Source organism: Oculina patagonica, chromosome 4 (genome assembly GCF_052425735.1).
Source record: "Oculina patagonica isolate OP01 chromosome 4, crgOcupat, whole genome shotgun sequence".
Classification (NCBI taxonomy): domain Eukaryota; kingdom Metazoa; phylum Cnidaria; class Anthozoa; order Scleractinia; family Oculinidae; genus Oculina; species Oculina patagonica.
The window spans coordinates 50,591,136-50,617,161 of NC_135761.1; the positions used below are offsets into that span (position 1 = coordinate 50,591,136).

A 26,026-nucleotide genomic window follows, 5' to 3' on the forward strand; every position below is an offset into this window, starting at 1 on the left:
ATCGATGTTTTGGCGAGTCTAAGAGAACAACACTGCGAAAAGTATTCCTTTGAGAAACAATAATATTCCCTTGAAAAATTAAAACATTCCCTTGAGAGTTTACAACAAATTTTGGTTTCGGGAGTGAATTTAGGCCCCCTACTACTCTTACAATTTTACCTTAACAAGCAAAATAGTAAAAAAAAAATGATTAGGGAGGAATAATGTCACATTGACTTCATTTTAATCTCAAAAGAGTCCCGAAAAACATAGACCAACTTTTAATTTTAAAGATGAAAGGTGACAATCTCAGGGTTCTATAAATTTTTATTTTCCTTTTTACATTTTCTATTACTAGAATTGGGTTTTAACTCAAGAGATTGTCTGGGGTGATCAAATTTTTATTCGCAGTTATTTCATCCGCTTAAACGGTAACTTAGAGGCGTACCAGCCCTGTGTTAAACATTGTCTCTCTGATAGCCCATAAGAGGGCCTCGCTTATTGAATTTTACATACGTGAGAAAATGAACAACAATGGACAACGTCAAGGCACTAAACGGATCTCTACAGACCTATGTCAGAAGTTTCTCTACTAGTGACTGGAGCGCGCGGAGAAATTCCCATTTATCAGGAATTTTCTATAAAACTCAAACAAGCTAACTAGAGCATTTCTAGTCCTAAACACCCTATACAAAATAAGTACCTTTGGCTAAAACCGATCACAACTAAAATAAAAACAACTACCGTCGAGAGCCTCCGCTAACGAGGACTACCCACAAGCGGACACTTAGTTATGATCCCAACTACATACAAACACTATGAACCTTTTTAGACTCCCAAGAGCAAACACCTTAAAGTTTCCTAAGCGGACAGTTTTCTGGAACCAAGGGTGTCCGCGAACGGAAAGTTCGACTGTAGCAAGATACAGGTTTTATATTCACATCGGAGATATTCGTACAATCTTCGGATATTTGTCGGAACAAATGTTCATCCGTATTTAACGAGGCTTGTTGAACGTTTCACGCGAACTCAACAGACGGCACATTTTTTTTCCATGTTTTGATTTTCATCTCCATCCTAGTTCAAGTTGAAGTCGAAAGGTTGGAATTTCTTTCTAAAAGCGGCCGCCATCTCCTTTTCCTCCGCCTCAGAAACTTTACAATCTTTCCAGTTCACTCTGTCGGGTAAGTTAAGAAGAGAGGGACTGGCGACAACTTCCCTGCAAGACGGAGAGAAAAATATAAAACTATTATAAAATTATCTTTAATAATTGGTCCATTCTTAACACTTGTATATTGAGTTGCAATGTCAGTACAGATGCATCCGTAGGTTAAGGCTGCTTCAGCAGATCTAATTAACTTCAATAGTTCTCGATTAAATTTTAAAATCTGTCTATATTTCAACAAAAATACTGCCAAAAAACACATGTATAGCACAGGTAATACGAAACAAAAGAGTAAAAGTTGGCTAACAGACAAGCCTGGTTTACAATGTGTTCAAGGGGTTGTTGCAATGAACTGGAACAGGCATCACTTACCTTCCAAACTGTAGAGGCATTTTCAGTGATACTCTGTGCAGTAATCTCTCTTCGTTATCAAATTCCACAACAAAATAAGGTGCTCCTATTGGTACAACCTACCAACAACAACAAAAAACACACATATAAAGATAAATACAAGCAAAATCGTTTGTTGTTGACGTTGTTATAATTGTTCCTGTTGTTGTCGTTGCTGCTAATGTCGTTGTTATTGCTGCTTTAGTTATTCTAGTCATCGTAGGTATTGTTGTTGCTGTCGTCGATGTGAGTTTCATTTAATTTCCTCCGATATACTTGAATACAAACGAACAAACAAGCGGTCGCTGAAACAGACCTAAAATATCTGGCGAAAGAAACACAGCGACTGACAAACAGACAATCAGATACACAAACAAACAGCATCAAATATCAAAGGCCAGTACTTATGCATGGTACTACCTGTTTTAGTTCTGTATTCGCTGCCACGTCTCTCATCGCCAAAGAACTGGCATCTCCATGCTCCCTGAAAATATCCTTTAGTTCTTCTACATCGGTACGAGGCACTGGTATCACCTACCAACAAAACATTGCTTTCGTTATGTGTTGTCAGTTGTCAGGGTGACCGAGCAGTCTAAGGCGCCAAACTCAAGGTAAATCATCTTCCCAAAACACAATGGGAGCGAGCCTTCTGGTTTCCGAATGGAGGCGTGGGTTCAAATCCTACTCCTGACAATGTCACTTTTTTATGACAATTATTTTGTAATTTTTGTATAACCGCATTGTCTTTAATTTCCACCAAATTCTCAGAATGTGAAAAGAATTATACGGCAACCAGTAAAAAAAAAGAGTTATTATTTGAGAATTGGAATCAAACAGCCAAGCATCAGTTCTAACTGTTCTACGAACCTGGGACATAAAACTCATTAACAATTTGATTATGAGGTCGAAAATTCCATAAAGTTATAGTTGATTCTGCCTGCTTTCTTATCAACTATCACCTCGTAGGAAGTGAAAGCGAATAATTTAATTGTTTTAGTAGAATTCTCACTAAACTACTTTCAATTATTTCCGCATTATGAAGATTGATTAATCTTCACACATTGGCCGAGCTCGCTCGAACTCGTAAGCTAACAGCAGATAGTATACGAGAAGCTCAAACAACAGATTACCCCATTTCCATTAGTATACTAGAAAAAGAGATGATAAATTGAACCAAAAATTCACAATTTTCACATATTACATTCCAATTCTTGCCTTGGGCTTGAATTTGCGAAAGATTTAGATTCGGTTTTCTGGCAGTTTTATGAAATTCACTGTGACCATACACGGCAGAGTTACTTTACCTGTAATTGAAGGTGCTGTGTGTAAAAATTCCTCTCAAAAATAACACAAGATTTGCCATCACTGTGGAACATTTTGCGCAGTGCTTTCTTATATCTGCTTTGACGTTAAACACCATAACATGACACATACAATAAGGTGATTTGTAACCTATCATCGTGCCCCCCTTTCCTCTGTTGCGGATTACAGAAAAGAAACGAAGAAAAACAGGGCTAGCTTGCGAAAAGCTACAATAGAGCGGATGGGAAAATGGCTGACAGTCTAAACAATAGCCTTATACTGGCAGTTTCTGCCAGGTCGCATGCAAAACCTCTAAAAAGAGCGTGTTGTGTCTATTCCTGAAGGATGGCTGCTTTAACGATTATTTCATAGCATAGTCATAACCTCGTCTCCAGTCTTATTACCCTTTGTCTCCACCGTGGCGGCAGAGACTAAAGCCGGGAGATCCTGGGGACAAGTTAGACAGTCATTCACACAGTTGTTAACAATATCCCACAATTTGAATGACCAGCAGGGCATATGTAAATACAAAGGATATTTTTCAATTTCCAAGAGAACTTCCTGCGAAAACAAAACAAAACAAAACAGAAAAATGTTATTCGACAAAAAAATGCATTAGAAATTGCTTTTTGTCCAATTTTGTAACTGTTAGAACTGTCAATTCCTATGAAATATTCATGATTTGGGAGGATTTGCATACAAATAGGAGACAGAGTATGTAATTGCAACCTGGGTGAAAAAGGAAAAAAACCCGATACAATGAAACTCTTCTATAGTTAGAGGCAGAAATTCAGAAAACAAAAAAAAAACACACACTAACAAAAACAAACAATGAGAAGCGAAACAAATATTTATACTACTGCGTAAACATTGATTCATATTCTTTCAGGTTGGTGCAATATTGGCACGTCAATTACCTCAGGGATGTTTTGAGGGTTTGAAAAAACCAACGCCTTGAATGTACGGCTTTTGATAATCACATTTTAACATTGGACCAGCCTCTTACCTCTGTCAATTTGACTGTAGACTCAAAATGCGCGATGGGACAGATCAGCACGTGATCAGGTACCAGACCTCCTTTAGCCAGGGCCACATAAGACTAGTTACACAAGAACAACAAGTTAAAAAAGATAATGCCCACGGCTAATTAAATGCATGGGCCGGTAAAATCGCGGGCATATACAGCACATGCAATGCACTTCAAAAGTTCACGTGAACGGAAAAATATCACTTTCTAAACTGCCAGATTTGCTCATCCATTACAATATTGTCGTTCAATAGCTGTTTGGCTCTTTTTCTAATCGAGTTACCTTGTTTGAAATTCGCGTTTTCGAGAAGAGTTTTGGCAGAGTTTTCTATTTCGCTTTTCTGTAATAATTGTAATAACCATAAGGGCTACACTACAGTAGTCCAGCGCAGTTTCCTGTAAATCCAGACACACTACTTCCCAGCATGTAAAAAGGAACACCATTGGAAGAGAATGGATGATTGACACATTGACAGCAAAGTACTTACATCATCTCCTACACTGACCACTAAATGTTTCTCGACCTCAGGACTTCCCAGACAGAACCAACAGGAACCCTTCAAGGGGGCTGGGGAAAACAATGCGAAATATGACTCTTGATAGTCAATATTGTACGAAACTGTTTACATCAACGAAAAGAACGTGCACGGAAGAATGTTGGAAGATTGGTAACCAGGCATTTAAGATCAAATTTTGCATCAGTTAATTAACTTTACGGTCGCTATTGCAAAAAAGTGAAGAAATAGCGGGTCTTTTTATACCACGCGAACAAAGATAATTTAACGAACAGCAAAGCGAGTGGTAGTTTAAAACTGTTTTCAATATTTTGATCGGTCAGATACGACACGTAAACAAGCCAAAATCTGTTTGGCCGGCCAACATGACCGGCAACTGTCCGAAAATTATTTGGAGCCCTAAATAGGGCAGTGGTAAACACCTATCTACGGAACGTCACATGATCATAGCGTGACTCCAGCGTGGGCTGTATCCAAGGGTAGTCGCATCACGCAATGTCACACAACTCTTTTTCTTTTGGGGAGAAGCGTGATGCTCAACAGTACTTTCCAAGAACATAGTTATTTTATTTAATTATTTCTAAAAAGAACTGGATTGTTTCTTACGTGGTCCTTTACGTTGTCTGGGCTGTTTATTTGGACCACCGTCTTCACCACCTACACGGCAGAGATAAAGATTGGTCAGTGTATCTGTGACCAAGTAAAACAACTGATCCACGCCGGCACTCACTTTAGTTTGTCTAGCATAAAGCGGATAGGATTACCAATCGTTATCAAACAATTATATTTATTTATTTGGGAATAAATAAACTAATGAATCCTATTGTCGTTGACAAAGGCAGTTATCTGAAATCGTGGCAAAATGCAATGAATACTGCACTCTTTTAGACAAAACACTTTTCATATTCGTTTTCATACCTTATACCAGCTACAAATAAATTTCTTTACATTCTTAGTCACTCTTCTTTTTGTCATTCGTTTTTACCCTTCTAAGACTGCAAACAGTTAATGAACGTTTGCGTTCACAAAACATTTTAGCCGACATTTTTTTCGACTTTTTATTATTACTTAAGCAATAAATGGTTTGTTTACCATGGTCCCTGTGTCGCTTGTTTCCAGGTCCCTGCGACCTCCCTGTGTTCTGCATGTCAAAAAAGAAATTTTGACCAGATGCTGTGGCCTGCAAGACACAAAAAAGCCATGATAATCTTTAATTACAAAGAAAGAGTCCCAAAACTAATATCCTATTCACACCAGCAAAACATGTTAGTTAAAGCAGGTTTGACAAAACGAAAATCAGCAACAGAAAACTGAGACTAAAATTTTTCATAGGTTCAAGAAAGCTTAGTCTGAAATGTCAGCCGTCCTCTCGTCCCGACGGCTGACATTTCAGACTAAAGAAAGCTTGCTACGGCTGTACACAGGCTAAAGAAAGCTAGCCTGCGAATACAGCCGCCTAATCGCAGGCTAAAAGAAAGCTCTCATTTGTGTTTTTATTGTGCTAAATTTAAATCTGACAAAAATCAGCCAGCAACTTCAACAAGTGGTACAGACACCTTTTCAACGTGTTTTAGCTTTGGGGTGAATGGGTTAAAATTAAGTTTTAATTTTAAACCTTCCCAGAACTTCCACTGATCATATGGTCGTTAACGGTCTTTCTCTACACTATAACAGTACAAAAACCACTATGAACAAGGAGAAAAGATTTATCTTAAATTTCACCATGGAGGTTTTAATTAAAAAAATACCGACAAAAACGTCCTTGCTCGTTGCTCCCAAATAAAACTGATATACGCACTAAAACATACATAATATGACAACTGATGATATTCGTAGTGTCACTATATCTTGACTACTCATACATGTATACACCTAATTGAAGAAATGTTGACCCTGTGAAAAGCATCCGTTAACGATAAGACCGAATGGCATTCTGGGTAGACAGAATTGGCAAGCTGAGTAATAATCCATTTATTCATAATCACGATGCTTTCTTCTATTGGAGCCTTAAGAGCGTGATTTATGCAACCTATCTTGTAATAATGTTTATTTAGCAACCAACAGGGATTAGTTTCTTCCGATTTCCCAGCAAACATTTGGGTCGCATCGTTCATGGTTTATACTTTTCAAGGATCAACGATTCTTCAATCAGGTGTATACAGTGTAGTCAAACATCAATCTCGGGAAAAGATTTAGAAATAACGTTCACGTGACCTAGTTAACTGCTTTACGTTCACGCCTCAGGTATTGCAATGCACCTGTAGATTTGTATTACTTGCCGGCAAATGCATTTTAGTCAAGGACAACGCTACCTGTGACAGTGTACCTGAGAGTAAAATTCTTAAAAAATTACTAAAATTCATTATAAAATTCAAAAGTTGTTAAAAAATATTATTATTATTTAACAAATGCGCACGCTGCCCATATATGGTCAAAATGTTAGCGTTATCTGTCATCTGTACATAACAGATATCCTGCGATATACGTAGGTTGTGAAGATTCGTCCGAAATCTTGTAAAGCGCTGAAAAATTACAGTTTTTCTATCTGCAAAATGTGTTGACATTTTGTTGAGTAATAAAACAATTATCCTGCTCAATCTTGCGGAATATCGTCTGATTTTAGCCAACTCGGCCTACGGCCTCGTCGGCTAAGTATCAGTCGATATTCCGCGCGATTTCGCAGGATAATTGTTAACTAAAGGTCATTATTGAATAAATGTCAACCGATGGGGCACTCCTCACATCAAGTGGGAGACTGTACCACAGTGCTGGTGCGCTTGATGAAAATGCACGCCCCCCCGTAAGTCTTGGTCTTAAACACTGGTTTGTGCAGTCCCAGTTGATCATGGTTGAAACGAAGACACCTTATCGGTAGATGAATATTTATAAGTTCCGCTAAGTAACTGGGTGCTAAATCATTTAAAATTTTATAAGTAAAAAGTAAAATCTTAAAAATATCATGAATCGTTTAACATGATTCAAGAGTCGTTACCTGTTGCTGCGCATTCCCTTTCTGGTCAGCTGTGTTCACATCACTGCCACCAAGCACTTTCCTGAATGGAAACTCAGTGACATCTGGCGGTTGTTTGACAAGTTCGTTCTTGTCCATGGAAACCATAGGTACAATATTGAATGCATACATGTACTGCAAGATGTAAAAAGCGCACACACACTGAGTAAATTAAAACTGGCTAAAACTACATTGGGCCATTTTAAATCAGTAACACATAAAGAAGTTAATAAGAGGCATCAGTGGTGGCCAGTGGTTTTACCTTTTTCTTGTCTGGATTTCCTACTTGAGCAAGAGCAATAAATCTTGTCACATGCTGTGCAGCCTGTATTAAGACTTGATGGTTCCTTTTACATTCAAGGTTAACAACATTTGAAATCAGAAGGTAGTTAGATTTCCATAGTTCCCCTTAGTTGATAATTGTAATGTTGTCATTTCAAGTCCAAAATGAAATTTAGGCTATGATGGGCCTTAGTTAATCTAAAAGTGCACAACATTTATTTACAACTAAATCAAACATTGTGCTGCATTTGACTGAACTGCGTTAGATACTGCATGGGTCGAACACAATTTAATATGGTTAGGTGTTAACAAGTTTAGAACTATTCTTCAGACTATTAATTTTCATATTACTTTTAACACTATTTCAAAATAATTGGGACTTTTTCATTATAATTGGGACTAAAAGTTGTTATTGATTATTGGCTGTTATTGGCTTTAGAGCCAATCAGAAATGACCAAATCCAAGGATGCAAGACTCCACTAATGTTATTCAGTATGAGGTCTGTTATAACCAATGAGATGCTTGTTATTCAATAACAGAATAACGAAAGATAACAGGGATCGTATCACTGACTAATGTTAGTCAAATAGACCATTTCAGAGTCTAAAAAGCTAGGCCAGATTTTTGATGTCAAATGTAACAAACACCCTAAGAGGCAAAACGTGATCTTTCTTGTAACAATTAGCATTTGTTCAATCTCTTAGCGTTTTTTCGATCGATCGCTGTATGCTCCAAATTCGCAATCAAAACGATAAAAGGTCTTGCTGATCCTGTAAAGAATACGTTTGATATTATTAACAGTTCATTCTTCACTACAGTTTTGACTCAAATCACTGGAACAGAACATTCATCGTTTCAGTTTCAAAGTATTAGATAAAACCGATTGGATTTCTTGCTCGAAAATGCTCTCAGTCGAGCTTTATGTTCTAAGTGGTTGATTCATAAAAATAAAAACGTCTAAAACGAAACATATAAGTTGTTTCATGTAGTAGATACGTTAACATTTAGCTGGCCGAGTTCTGTTTTGGAATAAAAGGTCATTGTTAGTTGCGTGCAATGCAAGAGAAGCTTGACCTCCAGGTCAAATTTTACGCAAGTTCATCCAATCTGCTTCATGTTACTGACTCGATAAAACATCAATGTCAACATATTCTCTTGCAACCTAAAATAATTTCTAAACATAAGAATTTATCGCATAGCTTTTGTCTTTAGTAGGCCGCCGCCTGACAAAGTGATTGTTTCGCAGACGGCAGATAAAAAGGGCAGTAGCTGCATTTATCTAACGAAATTTTTCGAAAAAAGTTTCATGCAAGAGATTAAAGTACTGCCAAATTTACAAACATTATCCAAAGGCTAATTTCAAGAGCGGCAAGATTTTGGCAAGACCGACGGTTGATTCGGTTTTACCTTTTCTTTGTAATCGACAAATTGCCAAACATCCCTAAACTCGCTTAAACTGTAACCGGCGATGTGTCAAAATATTACGACAAAACTGCATAACGACCGACAGATCACGAATATATTTCATTCCTCCTATAATCTTTCGAATTTCACCACCGTATAAATAGTTCATTTTAATGTCAGATATTCCGTGCCTGTCTTGGCTGGTTTGCACCCTTTGCGTTAATGTTTAACGATATCCGATATGCACATCAGAATGTTCCCGCGCAAACGATGAATGCTCTAATATCCCGCCAAGCTATCTTTCCAACTCAAGTTTCTTGTCTTTCCAGTTCTGTCTTTTATTTCAGTTGGAACAATACAATTTTCGCATTCGGCGTTCGTTTTCAAGCACTACATAAATTGCAGTTTAATCCAGTTTAATGACGGCACCGATTTTCTCTCTGTACACTGTTTATCAATAAGCATGTTATGTGTACTAACCTCTGCTATTATCGCCGGCTACTTCGAATCCCTGAAATCCTGCCAGCATCGTACTGTTTTTTGGTAAGTTCCGCTCGTGTAAATTGTCACATTTTACAAACCACTCAAACCCTGCCTTCACCATCGAGAAAAGAATTGACTACAGTCTCTCTTATAACAGTCCATTCACTGCCATGGCCGTCCACATTTTTCTAGTCCCAGACGGTCAAAGAAATTATTAAAAATTAATACTCAATAATTTCTATATTCCTAGGCGGCAATATGTAGTAGTTCTTCCCATGATAATCAGAAATTGTCGACTGGGTTGCTTCTCTTGACCGACGCGCCAATAGAAGTTTCACGACACGCAGGGGATACTCCAGTGCACGTTTTGACTTATTCAAATTTCCAGCGGGATCTAATTAAACATCTTATTTCAAAACCTAGTTGCATCAAAATTGTTACCTTAAGCTTTTCAAACAAATACTTTACATATTACAATAATAATACAATATCCCGCCAAAAGTGTTCCCACTGCACTACTATCTATTTCTCTATGAAGCGATTTAGACAATCCACAAGTCCGAAATTCAACACCATTAATCATTTTTCCTCCAGGACTTTATTTTCTTAATTTACTTCGATATATTCATTCCGTCTTTCTTAAGCCAATAAATCATTTTATTAAAAAATTAACACGGACATATTTGCCCTTTGCCCTCCACTTTCTATGTAAACACATTCCAATTTTTTATTGTGCAAAAGAGAAAGAAATAAATATAATTGATTTAAAGCTAAACTAGTGAGCAGCACGAATTTTTAAAATTTTACTCCGCGTTTTGTCCGATTACGGACTTCTTCAGGGATTTTAGAATTGATAGTTACAAGCTTGTATTTATACATAGCGTCAACCGTACTGTTACAGGTTTTTTACGTATTCCAAGTTGGCAGGCGCGACCAGGAAGAAAATGGGACACAGATTATACTAAACCAGCATACCACTGGTTTCGGCGCCAAAAGTTAATCGGTAGATAAGGCTGTTGTACACAGGCCCAAAGAAAAGGCAGAGCCGACTCGAACGTATAGCCGGACATTTAGGAAAAGTGAGGAATCCCAACTGGCTTTATGGCACAGGTGAACACTAGGATAGTTATTGGGGTTGCTGTGGCCAGCACGGGAGTTGACCGACCGAGAAGCGAGGAGAGGTGGTTATATCTATTAGTCAGTGCTGCGAGTGACGCGTTGGCAAAGAACTGGACGAGTTTGTCTGTTTTTCTTTTCGAAAGGTCCAAGCTTAATCACGTTGTAAATGAAGCAACCAAGGAGTAAAAGCTATTGAATGGATTTTAGCTGTCGTTGATCGCTTCAGATTGTTCATATGATCGAAGCGTTTAATGCATTGCACGTGTTATCGTAACAAAATGATTTAATTTGACAACAGTCAGGATATGCTTCTCAGATTTTTCCTACATTTTGTCAAATGTCGAAGTTTGCGTGTCCACTTGAAAGTAGAGTAATAAGCTGTCAAAACTCTTCCGGAAAAACCTGTCAACAATACATTTCAGTATGTTGTTGCAGAATCGTAGTCATTTGCCTCTAATCTCTTACTTTCTTTCCATACTTATTGCACACGTTGCATTTAATAATAACATCGAACTCTATATCCTTTATGGTTGTTCTCGAAGATGTGGCTTCGAAAAGCACCTTTTATATCTGAGCACCCTGTTTTTACGGAATTTGCGCGTTTGTTCACGCAAAATAAGGGTGGGCCTATCGACGGTAATTTTGACAATGTTGGAGCGAAGTGTGTTCCACGCGTGGTGCCCAGCGCGGTGCCATACAAAACCAGGAGCATCTCGAAGTCACTTTATGAATTTTTATACCACCAAACAAATTTCAGAGTTTTATAATAAGAATTATGATGAGGTTGACAGATCGTGATTATCAAACCGAGGTCTTGTTATCTGCCGAAGCCGAAATTTTCAGTTTTTTTTTCGTCATCCACGTCCGGTTACATCGAAACACCACTAACATGCATATTACCATTATGTTAGCTGGGTAAGCTCCCGTAAGCGGCCATCTATCCCCTTCACCTCTAGTGGCCGCTTACAAGAACCATCTCGTAAGCGGCCAGCTCAGTTTTTTAGAATCTTACTCGATGAAAACTTTTCAATTCCTCTCGGAACGGAGTGACAGCACAGGAAGGGGAGGCATAAGAGACTCGAAAAAAAGGGCGCAAAAGGTCGAACCCAGATAGGCCGAAGCAGATAAAAAATTTTATAATGTAATCAGTTAGATTTAAAATTCGCTAATCATGAAGGCGAGATGTGGGAAAGAGCCAGAAAAAAGGAGGAGATTTGAGCCGCAGTGAAAAAACACGTACGCGGGTAGTTCGAGAATGCGACCCTTCTCTCTCTTTAAATAATTCTTCGACCTAAAAAAACGATTAAATTTGACATTGAGAATCCTCGACACTTGCAACATTATTTTCAAGTGCGACTGGGAAATAAGATACAAAAGAAACGACATTTTCAAGGAATTTATAAATATCTCGAGGCCGACCTGCTGCATTTACGAAAAAATGTATGTACGACCTTCGATTTTCGCAGAAAGATTACCCGATATGAGCAAAAACCATGAAAGGAAGAGAGAAAGAAATAAACGAACATTTTGTTGTACGTGCTAACCTCGAAAAAGTCACCCCGGGATCCCGGGATAAGATGATGTAAACGCGAGCTATTTTCGACCACGGCTGGGCGGGTACCTCACCTACCCGGGGTCCCCCACCTCATGTTGCCAACCTGAGAGTAAAATCACACTAAAAAAAAGAAGGAGCAATGTAAAAAAAGTGAAAGGGAAAAAGACGAAAAAGAAGAGGGTGAGCCGTCAAAGAACAAAAAACAAATAAAGAAAAATATCTCCGACATAGTACCCATAACGGAGATAGATGAGGACCGAATGATACTTAGGAAGGGGTCAATCCTATTTAGTTACAAAGTACGTACCTCTTGCCTGCCGCTTTTTTCCGGTAGCGGCGGGGCCTAAAGAAGATTATAACCCTACACGCTATTCAATTTTTTTACCAAAAACGAATTATATTATGAACTTTAAAAATCAATAACGTATTTTTACAGATCAGCAAGATTTTTTTATGCGAATGAACGACACAAAGAAGCTAAGAGATTGAAAAATACAAGAAATTTTCCTTTAGTTTTTACTACTATCAAATGAGCCTAGTTTTAACTCTTATTTATTGTGCGATCTTTTCTTTCGTTTTTATTGAATAACACACTATGTTATAAAAACCTAATAGTGATTGCTTTGGATTGCATTATTGGTAAGCCAGCTAAATACAGTTTTGTCCCAATTATAATGAAAAAGTCCCAATTATTTTGAAATAGTGTTATTTTATTACTTATTTACAGTGTCCTCAATTAGCACACTTACTGTAATATATATACAATTTGTTTTTCACTTTACTGATTATTTGCATTTGGTTGGTTGTTGGTTGGTTGGTTGGTTGGTTGGTTGGTTGGTTGGTGTATTGGCTGGATGGTCGGTTAGTTGGTTGGTGGGTCGGTTAGTTGGTTGGTTGGTCGGTTAGTTGGTTGGTGGGTCGGTTAGTTGGTTGGTGGGTCGGTGGGTCAGTGGATTAGTTGATTGATTATGTGGTAGTTATACTCCACAGAACAATTTTATCATGCAGAAAAACTTTAAAAATGAGCATTTGATGAGAAACCATCCGGACTAGCATTGTAAGCCTGCAGTGCATGCAGATACAGCAAATTATTAGCATTGGGTTCTTTTCTTACCTATAGGGGGCCCTTTCATAATGGACTCCCTCATGACCAGCAAAATGGTACCTTGGTTTCAGGTATTCCGCTAGCCTGGATACAAGCTTCGATCCACAGCTCTCTGGATCGACACCTTCCTATAACAAAGGAAAAAAAAATGTGTAATATTCTGATTGGCTATGAGCATGTCATTATATTCCAAGCAGTGAGTTTTGAGTGCAGAGACTGCGAATAGACCTCTTAAGCTTTGTTTGTTTGTTTCCCTATTGGCCATTCCGAGGTTGCGCAGGGAACTGGGGCGAGTTTTTAATTTTAAGCAATTGATAATCTGATACCACCACATGAAAGAACCCAGTGGAATTGGTCATTTGACCAAGTTTGATGCTTTTAGGATGAACAGAGACGAAGTTATGGGCCTTGAAACATGGTTAAAAATCCATACAGACGTGTCTTATTTTGAGACAGCGTCCCCCAAAACCATATACATGTATTAAACTCTTAAATTTCTTTTATGATTTTTGTGATACTCTTAAAATGTGTGAACAAAGTGATTTTCACTTTAGTTATAATGGATCTTTGGCAGGATTTTACAGCTGTCACAAAACAGATAAAAATTTTAAGAGTTAAATATGGTTTTGGGGGATGCTGTCTCACAATAAATGACGTTTGTATGGAATTTTAACCATGTTTCAAGGTCCATAACTTCGTTTCTGTTCATCCTAAAAGCATCAAACTTGGTCAAATGACCAATCTTACCGTTATCTTTCATGTGGTGGTGTCAGATTGTCGATTACTTAAAATTGGAAACTCGCCCCAGTTTCCTGCGCAACCTTGGAATGGCCTATTTCAGACCTGATGTTACCCTTGAGAATTATTTCCTTCAATTCCAGACAAATTCAAAATAATGGAAATGAATGAATGATTGCCAGATAGACAAAAGGACAACTGGAGAGCATCACATGATCTGAAATAAGCAATAGGCCTTATGCATGATGACATCAATTGCTCAAAATTCACCACCAAGCCTCGTTTACGCGAAATATTCTCAACCTTCTGCCACCCTCATACAGTTTTCACTTGGGTATTCTTTACATCTTTGCTGCTTTGGGAATTCGTTCATGATAAAATTTGCAAGTTTGCACTTCGAAAGCAAGGCTTGGTGGTGAGCCAAGCCACTCTGATGTAAACATGCATAAGGGCTATTAACACACCTACATGACAGTATTACGTGGAAACAGTAAACTGAAAACAGTACTCCAAGCAATAATCAGGCTAATAAAATTTTTTTTTGAATGATCACTAGGCTCAATCTCTGCTGGCCACTCTCTAAGTCCGGCCTCTGTTCCTCCTTTGGGGGAAGGGGTATGGGCTAATTTGAAAATATTCCTCACATAAGCCTCAATTTCAACTTACATTTTGCTCAATCTGAGAATATAAAATGGCTTTTTTTTCATGTACATGATGAACACTTATAAATTCACAAGATTACTTGTTCTAGGGGTGACTATTGGCGTCACTTTGCCTATTGCGATACTATTGTGATAGTCCAATTACTATTGCAATACTATTGGGATAGTAGTGACACTATTGCGATACTATTGCGATAGTATCGTAATTAATGACTTTATAGCGTTGTAATCATTTCTTTCTGCTAGAGGGGGTGGAGTTAACATTCGAACCACCATTTTGAACACAGAAAGGGCCTGGAGACGAGCGACGTTTGTGAAGTTTGCTTTTATGGCTTGTTATACACAGTACAGATTCTGAAACAACAAACAGAAAGCCGAGAAACGACGGCAGATACCAAGAGAGGCATTTTTCAATCAAAGAAAAAGTACTACAGGACACCATTTGAAAAACTATGATCGTAACTATTGATAGTTAATGAAACTATCGCGATTGTTATCGATAGTTGAATTTGCGATCGATGCATCGTTATCGGTACACTCCCAATCCCGATGCATCGATAGTTTGATGTATCGTTACACCCCTAACTTGTTCTAAATTAAAAGTTGCATGCACCGATTTAAAAACTTACAGGCTGATTAGCAAACTGGGAGACACCTTTCGGCCAACACGATGAGATGAGAATGTCCAACCCTTTAAAGCTGTCATCCTGGCATTGAGACTCTAATGAAGTTATATCATCCTGAGTGAAATGACAGCCCTCCTACGAGTACATTTCAAAAATGAAAAATGTGAATAATAACTACTGACAACTATAAACAATTTCTGTTTACAACCAAGGTGCGAAGAAGTTGACATTTTCATCTTACCCTTCGGGCAAGCTGTAGCCAGGATGTAAAGGTAAGGTAAAGTCTGTGTCCGAGCCATGAGGCTCATACAGCCGGAGCTTATCCCGGTTTCCGTACCATTAAGCGACTAGGAGTATTGCTACTCCCCCCTGGATGGGATGCTAGTCCATCGCAGGGTTACCCCCCAGCAGTAAATTCGCCGGTACCCATTTATACACCTGGGTGGAGAGAGGCACTGTGAGAGTAAAGTGTCTTGCCCAAGAACACAACGCAGCGCCCCGGCCAGGCCTCGAACCCGGGCCGTTCGACTCGGGGTCGAGCGCACTAACCATTAGGCCACCGTGCCTCCCTCCTAACCCTAACCCTAAACCCTAACCCTAGCCAGGATGAACTAGCCTGAAAGTCATTTTCACTAGCCTAAAAGCTCCTTATAAGCATGACTTGCCCATTGGGCAAGTGAAGGACACAGTCCACTAGTCCAACTTCAAAATCCACTAGACTTGGGCTATCAGACATGCACTTCTTTGCATGCTGACAACCTTGATGGAAAACTGTGTCAGTGGCGTTTCCAGGCCAACAAAGGAGAATTTAATGTTTAAAATATATTAAATATTTCTGTCAAATGAGTCATTTATCAAAGTGATGTAACAGGAGCAGTACCTCAGGAGCATCAGATTTTTCCACTCCACTCAAATATGCTATCTGTAATCCTGACTGTGTCTTGAGGATTCCTTTTCTACCTGAAAAAAAAAAAAAAACCTTATTACATGAAATTTTCGCGACACTTTAATTTCGCGAATTTCGCAATTCTAAAAAAATCGCGAAATTAAAGTGACGCGAACAATAAGTGTCGCGAACATAACATGACGCAAATATTAAGTGACTCGCATATGTCAGTAATCAATGTAAATGGATTTTGACGTCAATTGACTCACTTGTAGACATTCTGAGAACTGCTCTATTGAGATTAAGTCCCCTCTTGTGTTTTTGTTAATTTTGATGTTATTGTTCCTTCGATGAAGTCGTTTTATATAATTCAAAGGCATGTCAATATATATTGCTAAGAAAATGTAAATTGTGTCTCACTCAAAAACGCGAAATTAAAGTGATTCAAAATACAAAGTTTTCGCAAAATCGCGAAATTTAAGTGTCGCGAAATATGTGCACCTCAAAATCGCGAAATTAACGTGTCGCGAAAATTTCATGTAATAAGGTAATAATAATAAGAGCAGGAACATTTCAACCAGGTACAATGCTGACTGCTCTTACTTTACTGTTTGTTTGCATTAATTTTTTAATTTGATTTTTCTGTTCCATTAAAAGACTGTTATAGGGCAATTCCATGTCATGGACGTTACAATTCAGACTAATTTTTAGAACTTTAAACTTGCATTGTCTAAGGATGTCAATGTAGTTTAGTGATTTTGTTAACTGAAAATTTTGTTTTCACCTCCATTATCTTTCACAGTTTTTCTTGGAGACTAAAAATGTAACGTAATGGATGTTACAAAAATTGTCATGGACGTTACACTATGTGAATTCTTCTTCAAGTTTACCAAATAAATTAACTTTTTTCAATTGTTGGGCTCTATCATTGGTAGTAAAACAATATTTCTTGGCAGTTGGAAATGAAATTATCTTGCTAGTTAATGTAGAACCCGTGGAATGCTCATTTAAATCTTTGAGGACATTTCAAGGTCCTTACATGACATATAAAACTGCATTTTCAGCAAATCTCTTTCCACAAGCTTGCTGTTTATCAAAACAAACCTGTCTTTTGGAAAAAACTGCCCACTGCTATACCGCCTAACTATTTTTTACCTTTTCCACAGACCTTGTTAAAGTTTTGCCTTTTTTTTCAACATTTTTGCAAAAAGTATAACATCCATGATATGGCGTCCATGACCAACTTTAACTGCACTCAGTTAAAAAATATAACAGTTTACCAAAGTTTTGTTATCATCAAAATGTTCCTTTTTGATAAGTAACAAAGCAGCAGAAATGTTTTAAGAATCCTTCAAATAATAACTTAAGGAGAGAATAAAAATGCATAAAATTTCATGGACGTTACGTAACGTCCATGACAGAACTTCACATCGCTGTTGCTATTTATTAAAAATATTTCGGATGAAGTCTTTATCAGTTATTTGTCAACACAAATGAGGGAATATTCCTACAATAATTGTTTGAATTCATAAGCATTTTGAAAGTATGATTTTTGTAACTGAGTTAAAAATGTGCATCACAGACATTGAAAATTATTAAGAAGGTAAACCCGTACTTTGGGGACCTCCCCTAAAAACACTGTTGTCACAGACAAAGTAAAAGTTCTTTTTCTGTATACTACATTTGTATAACATGTCTACAATGCAGCACAGGTAATTATTCCATCTGAAATATCTTTTGAAAAATCTTGATTTTTTCACCTTTCATGTGGAATTGCCCTATAACAGAAGTAGCTTGGTACTTGACCGTAGTTTTGTTTGAAGGAGACTGAAGACTCTTCAGAGCTAGCAACTCTACATGGAGTTTCTATAAATATTATCCCCAGTATTATGTCCAGCTTTTTGAGCAACAGGACCTTATTGTAGCTTGGGGTCACATAAAAACTTCTCATTAAAAAGTTTTATATATACATGTAACTACTGTACTATTATGGCTTATTTCAAATCGTCCTTTTTTGGATATCCTTGGAAGTCTTTAGATTTTCTTTGGAAGTCTTTGGAGAGGCTTCAGTTGAAGTTCAGGCATCTTTGAAATACCTTGGATGGCCTTGCAGTCTTCAGGTTTTGTCATACCAGCTTTAGAGCTTGTATTATAACTTTGCACTGTCTCATGTGACATCTTTTCTGCACTAGAATGTGTTCCAATGCATGTAGTTTTAGCCGGCAATCAGCTCTTAGTATGTTTTCAATGCAAATTATTCAATTTGAACACAAAGCCACAACACTGGCTGCAATTAACCTTCCAACCTCTCAACAGCTGTACCCTGTACATTTCATGACAACACTGTATTTGATAAACTGGAACTACTCAGTACTGGTCAGGGCTGCAAATAACAGTCGGTCATTGGACATTGGCTGACCAAAATTTGTTCATGTCTGACAAAATCCCAAGTGTGGTCGGACATGACGTCCGGACAATATTTTTATCGTAAATCATTTTACGGTAACAATACATAAAATTCAACCTTTTGTTTTTGGTGATGTCCAACCACAATTTTGTTTTGTCCGACCAAGATGGTGTCTTGGTAGGATGTATGTTCTTTCAAGTGAAAAAATTATTTGCAGCCCTGCTGGTAATCAATCACGTGTACATGTACAGTACTGTATTCTTACCCAAGTATGTTACATTTTCACACAGTTCTCCACCATTCTCCAAGGAAACTGATGAATAGTAGCTCATTTCTTGCTTTTCAGTTGGTCCAAGGAGGTAGGTAGGAATAGGAACTGGAAGACAGATGAAGGATCTGATCATGCACACTGTTATGAAAACTTGGTAAGCCATGTTTTCAAAGACAGCCCTTATTTGCAGTGCATGCCTCAAAATGCTCAAACAATATATAAAATAAGCATATATCTTCAGTGAGCAATATTATGCATACATGTACAGTGGGGGATCTAGGGGAGGGGCCCGGTGGGGCCCGTCCATCCCCCCTTATTTTTAGAACAAACCCTCCCCCTCCCCTTATTAGGGTCTGGATGATCATCCCCCCCCCCCCCTTGCCTGAAGGTCTGGATCCAAAATAATATTCAAAGCCAACAGCAAGTTCAACCTGAACTGCTCCCAGATACATATGCTTCCCACTCCTGTTGAGATCCCGCGCTTGTTCCAAAGAAACTTCCCACACACAGCAACATCTAGAAGAAAGCAATACAAACAGCTCTAGATTACTATTAATATGATCAAAAAAGATAAATATTTTTTCATTTTTTTTTAGACCACAACAAACTTCCCACAAAATGATTTTTACCTCAAAATCCTTGTTTTTCTTCAAAATGTTCCTCACTCTTCCATAGAGAATGTTCAACTTCCCACAAACATCTCCACAAACAAGGCTGCATAGTAAAACAGTTCTCTATTACATTATTTTTAATTTGATAAATTGATATATAAATTACTATATTTGTTGCAAACTAGGTTTTTTTTTTTCGTTAAGTGAACAAACATCAGATCTGGTTGATTCTAATTATTCAATAACTGAGGCCTTTATGTAGTTTCATGTACACGTTATGAAAAACAAATTACAAGTTTTAGATGTTCACATGGAAATCTTTCCGTTTGGCAAGAATTGTATATAACCTCTTAATTAAGCTTAATTAGTTAATTAAGCAGACAAATTTGTAATCTCTTGTACGTTCTTAAATATATGGAATAATTTGTATGCATAATTAAGTACGGGGTTTACGGCAATATTTTCAGTGTATATTTATGTCGAAATCAATCGTATTTACTGCTAGAAATTTTAAATGCAAGCCATAAGCTTACATGTACGTTGGTTAGTGCTTGCGCACGTTTTGTTCGCCACAAACAAAATGAGCTAGGGGATCTTTTAGCTCTACATGTACACTACCCAAGGCCAAAATTAGCAAAGTTATGTATACTTCTAAAAACTCACATTTTAATGGGTGCTGCCATAATGATAGCTTAGAAAGTGACAGACTATCTTCAAGTTATGAAGTTTTTCCACTCAGTTCAGTTTTGCCGCCATCTTGGAATTTTGAGCCTCGTTTCCATCAGTCAAACAGCGCAGCATGCCGGGAAAATCCACGAGACCACGTGGTTCTTCCTCTTTTCAGTGGCAGCCATGGCCGAACAGGTTAGAATGTGGCGATAGACAAATTGTTTTCGCTTAATTCACGCTCTAGAAGTAAAAGTAAAACATATTTAGTTATCCATAGGCTGTATATTTCTATAAAGTTTGGTTTAAAGGAGAAACCACTAAATAAATTCTTTTCATTTAGCTACATTTTGCGTGAAACTCAGAGGCGATTTCGGCATGTGTGTTGTTCGATTACAATTTTGGCGATAGTTTTGTGATCGAGTAGTTTCACGTTGAACGGCGCATTGCCTCTCTTATTCGTCCTTATAGCTGCGGTAACGATTAACCAATTTGTTCAAGAAGTTAGTTCAGTGTTCCTTCACAAATAAAGTTGTAAAATTAAGGAACCCCAATCAAATAAGCAATTTTATTTTCTTCTCTTCAAGCCCATTTCAGTAAAGATCGATAATCTAGGAGAGTAGTGAACATTTACGGAACTCTATTTATGTACACAGCTAGGTATAGATCCGAAAAGACAGCTGACATGCAATCAAAATATTTTAAAGCGGCTTCTGAGTGCACCAAGGCACTGCAGTACTGAAGACTTTACAATGCATTTCATGCTTTGATCTTTCTGTTAGATCTGTTAATTTAGATTATAAAAAAAAAAAACCTTTATTTGAGTGTAAAAAACTAAAATAGCAGTAATAAAACCACTAAATGGGGACACTTAAAAGTAAAAGAAAAATAACAAAATCGAAATATCCTAATAAATGCTAAAATCGGTTAAAATTGGTTGAACTATTTACAATATATACAAGTTAAAATACAAGATAAAATATCTTCAATATATACAGATAAAATACAAGCTAAGAAATTACATTAAGAACTACATAGAATACAATTAGCGCAGCAATTATCATTCATTAAAATATCTAAGTCTAGCTTACGAATGTTTTTCTTAAAAGATGACAGTGTTGGTAAACTCCTAATGTCCTTCGGTATTATGTTCCATATCTTAGGCCCAACGTATCTGATCGTATGTTTGCCATATGTGACTGTATTAAATCTAGGGAATGAAATCTGTATTAAATCTAGGGATTGAAATGAACGTGATTTACATACTACATCATAGAAAAAAATCCATGACACCATACTTTTAGCAAGTTTCTTCAATCACATTACAGACATTTACAATTGGGAATGTTTCTTTTGTGACTTGTAATTGATAAGCTGTCTCACAAAATGGCCACATTGGTGTAAGCCATGAGCAGAAGCACGCAGTTTCCCAACCAAAACATGATCAACCTATCTCAAAATTTCAAGTATTTTATATACAAATGTAGGCTATTTGTACACTTACAGTGTTAAGTAATGCACTGTTGATTTGTTTTTAGACCGAGAGAGCCTACCAGAAGCAGGCACCAATTTTTCAAAACAAGAAGCGTGTCCTTGGTCAGCAAGGCAAGAAGGACAAAAAAGAAAAGGAACTCCGTTATGTGAGGAATGTTGGTCTGGGATTTAAGACTCCAAAAGAGGTAAATTATGCAGTTCTTCAAATTATTGTGTTGAGCATATGCAGGGGTTTCAAAATGTTTTGAAGTACAGTGTAGGTGTCAACAGCTAGAAGAGTCTGTGCAAACACCAAGCTTGTTTGTCACATGCCGATTGCTGTGGCCAGAGTAACTGGCGTTATATAATCAAGTAGTTGGCAGAAATCAGTTGGTTGCCAGCTGGTTTTGAAAACCCTGCATCTAGTCGTTGGTGTATGTGTACGGGTAACTGATTCTAAGTTTGGGAATGATGTGTGGGTGTGGTTTTTGATTAACTGCTAAATGATTGAAAAAAAAATAAATAATAATAATTATGTTGTTGTTTAGAGGATGGTGTAGTTTGGTTTCATTCTGTTATCGTCATGCAATAACTGTTGTCGACACTTGTAGAGACCTAAAGCTACACTCAACTTACTCAAGGTAAAAAAATCTCTCAACAGGCCATCGAGGGGACCTACATAGACAAGAAATGCCCCTTCACAGGCAATGTAAGCATCCGTGGCCGTATTCTGACAGGCATTGTTGCGAGCATGAAAATGAAGCGCACAATTGTCATCAGACGGGACTATCTACATCACATCAAGAAGTACAACAGATTTGAGAAGCGGCATAGAAACCTTTCTGCCCATCTTTCACCTTGTTTCAGGTTTGTCACTACTTTTTCAAGAAGTCATGTTTACTTTTAGTAGCCATCAGTAGGACAAAGTCCATAGTTTTATAGCATTGTGTAAAGGTTGTTGCTGGTTGCTGTGGCTAAACAATCCAATTTGAGATTTGCAGATACAGTTTAATCCGCATAACTCGAACCTGCCGCTCACTCGAACCTTTTCCAATTCCCTTCAGGTCATTTTCTTACAAATCTTACCCTCAATAACTTTGACTCCTGATATGGGCAATTCCACATGAGAGGTGTAAAAATCAAGATTTTTCAAAAGATATTTCACATGGAATAATTACCTGTGCTGCGTTGTAGACATGTTATACATGTAGTACACAGAAAAACAACTTTTACTTTGTCTGTGACAACAGTGTTTTTACGGGGGAGGGGGGGGGTCCCCAAAGTACAGGTTTACCTTCTTAATAATTTACAATGTCTGTGAGGCACATTTTTAACTTACAAAAATTATACTTTAAAAATGCTTATGAATACAAACAATTATATTAAGAAAATTCCCTCATTTGTGTTGAGAAATAACTGATAAAGACTTCATCCAATTTTTAAAAAAAAAAAATAGCAACAGGGATGTGAAGTTCTGTCTAACGTCCATGACATTTTGTGCATTTTTTTTTTCTCGCCTTGAGTTATTATTTGAAGGATTCTTAAAATACAGTATTTTTGCTGCTTTGTTACTTATCAAAAAGGAACATTTTGATGAAAACAAAACTCTGGTAAACTGTAACATTTTTAACTAACTTCAGTAAAAGTTGGTCATGGACGCTATATCATAGACGTTACACTTTTTTGCAAAAATGTTGAAAAAAAAGTCAAAACTTTAACAAAGTCTGTGAAAAAGGTCAAAAATAGTCAGGCAGTATAGCAGTGGGGAGTTTTTTTTTTCTCAAAAGACAGGCTTGGGTTGATAAAGAACAAGCTCATGATAAAAGATTTGCTGAAAATGCAGGTTAATATGTCATGTAAGGACCGTAAAATGTCCTCAAAATTTTAACTGAGCATTCCATGGGTTTTACATTAACTAGCAAGATAATTTCATTTCCAACTGCCAAAATATTGTTTACTACAAATGATAGAGCCCAACAATTGAAAAAAGTTGATTTATATGGTTAACTTGAAGAAGAATTCATATAGTGTAACATCCATGACAATTTTTGTAATGTCCATGACGTTTCATTTTTAGTCTCCAAGAAAACCTGTCAAAGACAATGGAGGTGAAAACAAAATTTTCAGTGAACACAATCACTAAACTACAATGACATGGAGAAGATATTTTGAAATTGCTTGGAAGTTCACATGAATTTTAAACTAATGCTAATGCACTAGATTGCGTGGTTGATTTTTATGTAACGTCCACAGAAACCCATAAGGGTTGAAATGTGTAACTCCCTCTGATTCGCATTGAACAAAGCGTTTGCACATTCGTTTACACTAAGTACCATATTTGGAAAGTCACGAAAATCACTAAGTACCATATTTGGATTAATTAAATTCACAGCGCGCGCTAGCTCGCGCTCGATGGCGTAATCTTGTTTTTGAACAAGCTTGGTTCAATAAAGTTAAATTTGGTTAAATTCTCCTTTTTCATCTTCATGAGGTAGTCTGGAGAACTTCGCTTTGATACACTTAATGAATTTCTTTAGTTTCTGTAAGAAATTTACAGCGTTTAGGTCGAAATTCAAGCAACTTACCGCAAAACCAAAAATTATGTTGCGTCTTTCGTTACATGTATAAAGCATTCGCATACAAATTGTTCGTGTTTCCAAATATGGTACTTAGCAAAATGAATATTCAAACGCTGTGCGCGCGCGTTACACGTTTCAACCCTTATGGGTTTCTGACGTCCATGAGAGTCGTTTTTCTCAATATTTCTCTGGCACAAATAAGTCAACTGGAAAAAGGAAATAATCAAATTAACACACTAAGGTGCACAGACTTGTACATCAATGAAACGTTTTAAAACTTGTTTTCATCCCTAGACAATGCAAGTCTAGAGTTCTAAAAATTTTTCTGAATTGTAATTAATGTCCATGACATGGAATTGCCCATACAGTATCTCAAATATTTTTCGATTGCCCTTGAAGGTTCAAGTTCAAATTTGGTAACAGCATTTCAAGTTCTATGAAAATGACAAAGGTGACCATAGTACAAACACTTGAAGCACTATTCCCCAAAACAACTAAAAACAGGCTGCAAAAGAAATTAAACCAAGAATAATGATAAACGCATAGGAGCCATAGGAGGCAGTGCGGCCTATTGGTTGGGGCGCTGGACTTGTATTCTGCAGGTCCCAGGTTCAAATCCTCCTTCCTGCCACTAGATGGATTTGTGTTTGGTGGTCCTAAATGCAGCTTTGTCTTAATTTAGCCAGCTGGTCGGCCTCCTGGCAGTTGGGATTTTGACAATAATTTCTGTTCGCTCTACAATATTTGTTTATTTATTTACAGTGTCCCAAATTAGCATAGCCTCCCACGCAGTCGTTTTAAGGGGCGTAGGAGGCTACAGCAGGGGGTGCTAAATACATTAACACTAAAGTAAAGTTATTTATCTATTTATTTATTTACAGTGTACATCCTAGACATTGTGTTCATGTACCTATTTTTAAGCAATGACGTATCGCATATAGTCGTAGCCTAATGGGTAATATTACGTTTATCCAACCAGAGAGCACTGGGATCTGGCCACATGGGTTGATCATGTGACAAAGCTCATGGGGTATTCTTTACCATCTGCCATCTTGGTTGAATTTGTGGGAGTTTGCAGCTCTCGTTAATTCGTGTGGGGGAAGGGGGGCTTGGATATACATGTATTTTGATGTTTGCACTACCTGCATGTTACTACTGCAACTAAGAGTAGTAAGCAAACAACTCAGCTTAGAAGCTTTGCATGAAGATGCAATTTCAGTGCTAGGCAAAAAATTTTCTTCCCATGTTTTACATGATTAAAAGATTATGCCAGGTTATGCATCCGATCTTCAGGACTCTTTTTTAAGGTTGTTCGTGTGGTTTCATTGCAGGGATGTCGGCCTTGGTGATGTGGTGACAGTGGGTCAATGCCGTCCACTCAGTAAAACAGTGCGTTTCAATGTACTGAAGGTCAGCAAGGGAAAAGGAAGCAAAGACAAGAAATCATTTGAGAAATTCTAAATGTGCTTGCCTTGTACTGCTAACAATAAAATATTCTGTTAGAAAAGAACAGTTTTGCGTCAGAGTTTTAATATAGTTTCTGTAGTAATTGATTTAATTGGATGGTCTCACAGATAAGTGCATGTGTTAACTTTGGACTCTCTATTCTGCACTCAGTTCATGTAGTACGACAATTGTGAGACAGCTTTGGTTGCTTGTGGTTAGCCTTTACGATAGGTTTGGGATTTCTAGCCAAAAATTTCAGGGTTCCAGCAGCTGGTGTTTGGTGGCCTAGTGGATAGGATTCCTGTTTGGTAATCCGACTACCTG

At 37.5% G+C, this 26,026-nt stretch overlaps 3 protein-coding genes across 3 annotated transcripts in view; 1 reads left to right on the forward strand and 2 right to left on the reverse strand.

The window, feature by feature from the left end:
* The window catches only part of LOC144650502 (uncharacterized), a 55,024-nt gene that overhangs the window by 12,547 nt on the left and 16,451 nt on the right, over nucleotides 1-26,026 (reverse strand). The window lies entirely within an intron of this gene.
* Nucleotides 289-20,313, reverse strand: LOC144650501 (CWF19-like protein 1). Its single transcript, XM_078510191.1, has 18 exons — nucleotides 20,202-20,313; nucleotides 19,557-19,641; nucleotides 19,359-19,443; nucleotides 18,922-19,032; nucleotides 16,244-16,323; nucleotides 15,367-15,498; nucleotides 13,347-13,465; nucleotides 7,651-7,735; nucleotides 7,371-7,523; nucleotides 5,471-5,558; nucleotides 4,985-5,035; nucleotides 4,352-4,431; nucleotides 3,843-3,935; nucleotides 3,371-3,397; nucleotides 2,839-2,928; nucleotides 1,955-2,068; nucleotides 1,517-1,614; nucleotides 289-1,198 (listed from the first exon to the last, which is right to left on the reverse strand). The coding sequence occupies exons 1-18, from the start codon at nucleotides 20,219-20,221 to the stop codon at nucleotides 1,057-1,059; spliced, it is 1,653 nt and encodes a 550-aa protein (XP_078366317.1). The 5' UTR covers nucleotides 20,222-20,313; the 3' UTR covers nucleotides 289-1,056.
* On the forward strand, nucleotides 20,267-25,768 carry LOC144650514 (small ribosomal subunit protein uS17-like). Its single transcript, XM_078510208.1, has 4 exons — nucleotides 20,267-20,402; nucleotides 21,743-21,883; nucleotides 22,339-22,544; nucleotides 25,588-25,768. Exons 1-4 carry the CDS (start codon nucleotides 20,391-20,393, stop codon nucleotides 25,715-25,717), a joined length of 489 nt encoding a protein of 162 aa, XP_078366334.1. The 5' UTR covers nucleotides 20,267-20,390; the 3' UTR covers nucleotides 25,718-25,768.

Excerpts from the sequence above, each read along its gene's own strand:
- LOC144650501 (XM_078510191.1), bottom strand. The coding sequence starts at position 20,221 with ATGGCAGCACCCATTAAAAT. Across the intron at positions 15,499-16,243 it reads AAAAATCTGATGCTCCTGAG|GAGGGCTGTCATTTCACTCA; the intron begins GTACTGCTCCTG and ends ATGTACTCGTAG. Across the intron at positions 7,736-13,346 it reads TATGAAAGGGCCCCCTATAG|GAACCATCAAGTCTTAATAC; the intron begins GTAAGAAAAGAA and ends TGAATGTAAAAG.
- LOC144650514 (XM_078510208.1), top strand. Across the intron at positions 21,884-22,338 it reads GATTTAAGACTCCAAAAGAG|GCCATCGAGGGGACCTACAT; the intron begins GTAAATTATGCA and ends ATCTCTCAACAG. Across the intron at positions 22,545-25,587 it reads CATCTTTCACCTTGTTTCAG|GGATGTCGGCCTTGGTGATG; the intron begins GTTTGTCACTAC and ends GTTTCATTGCAG.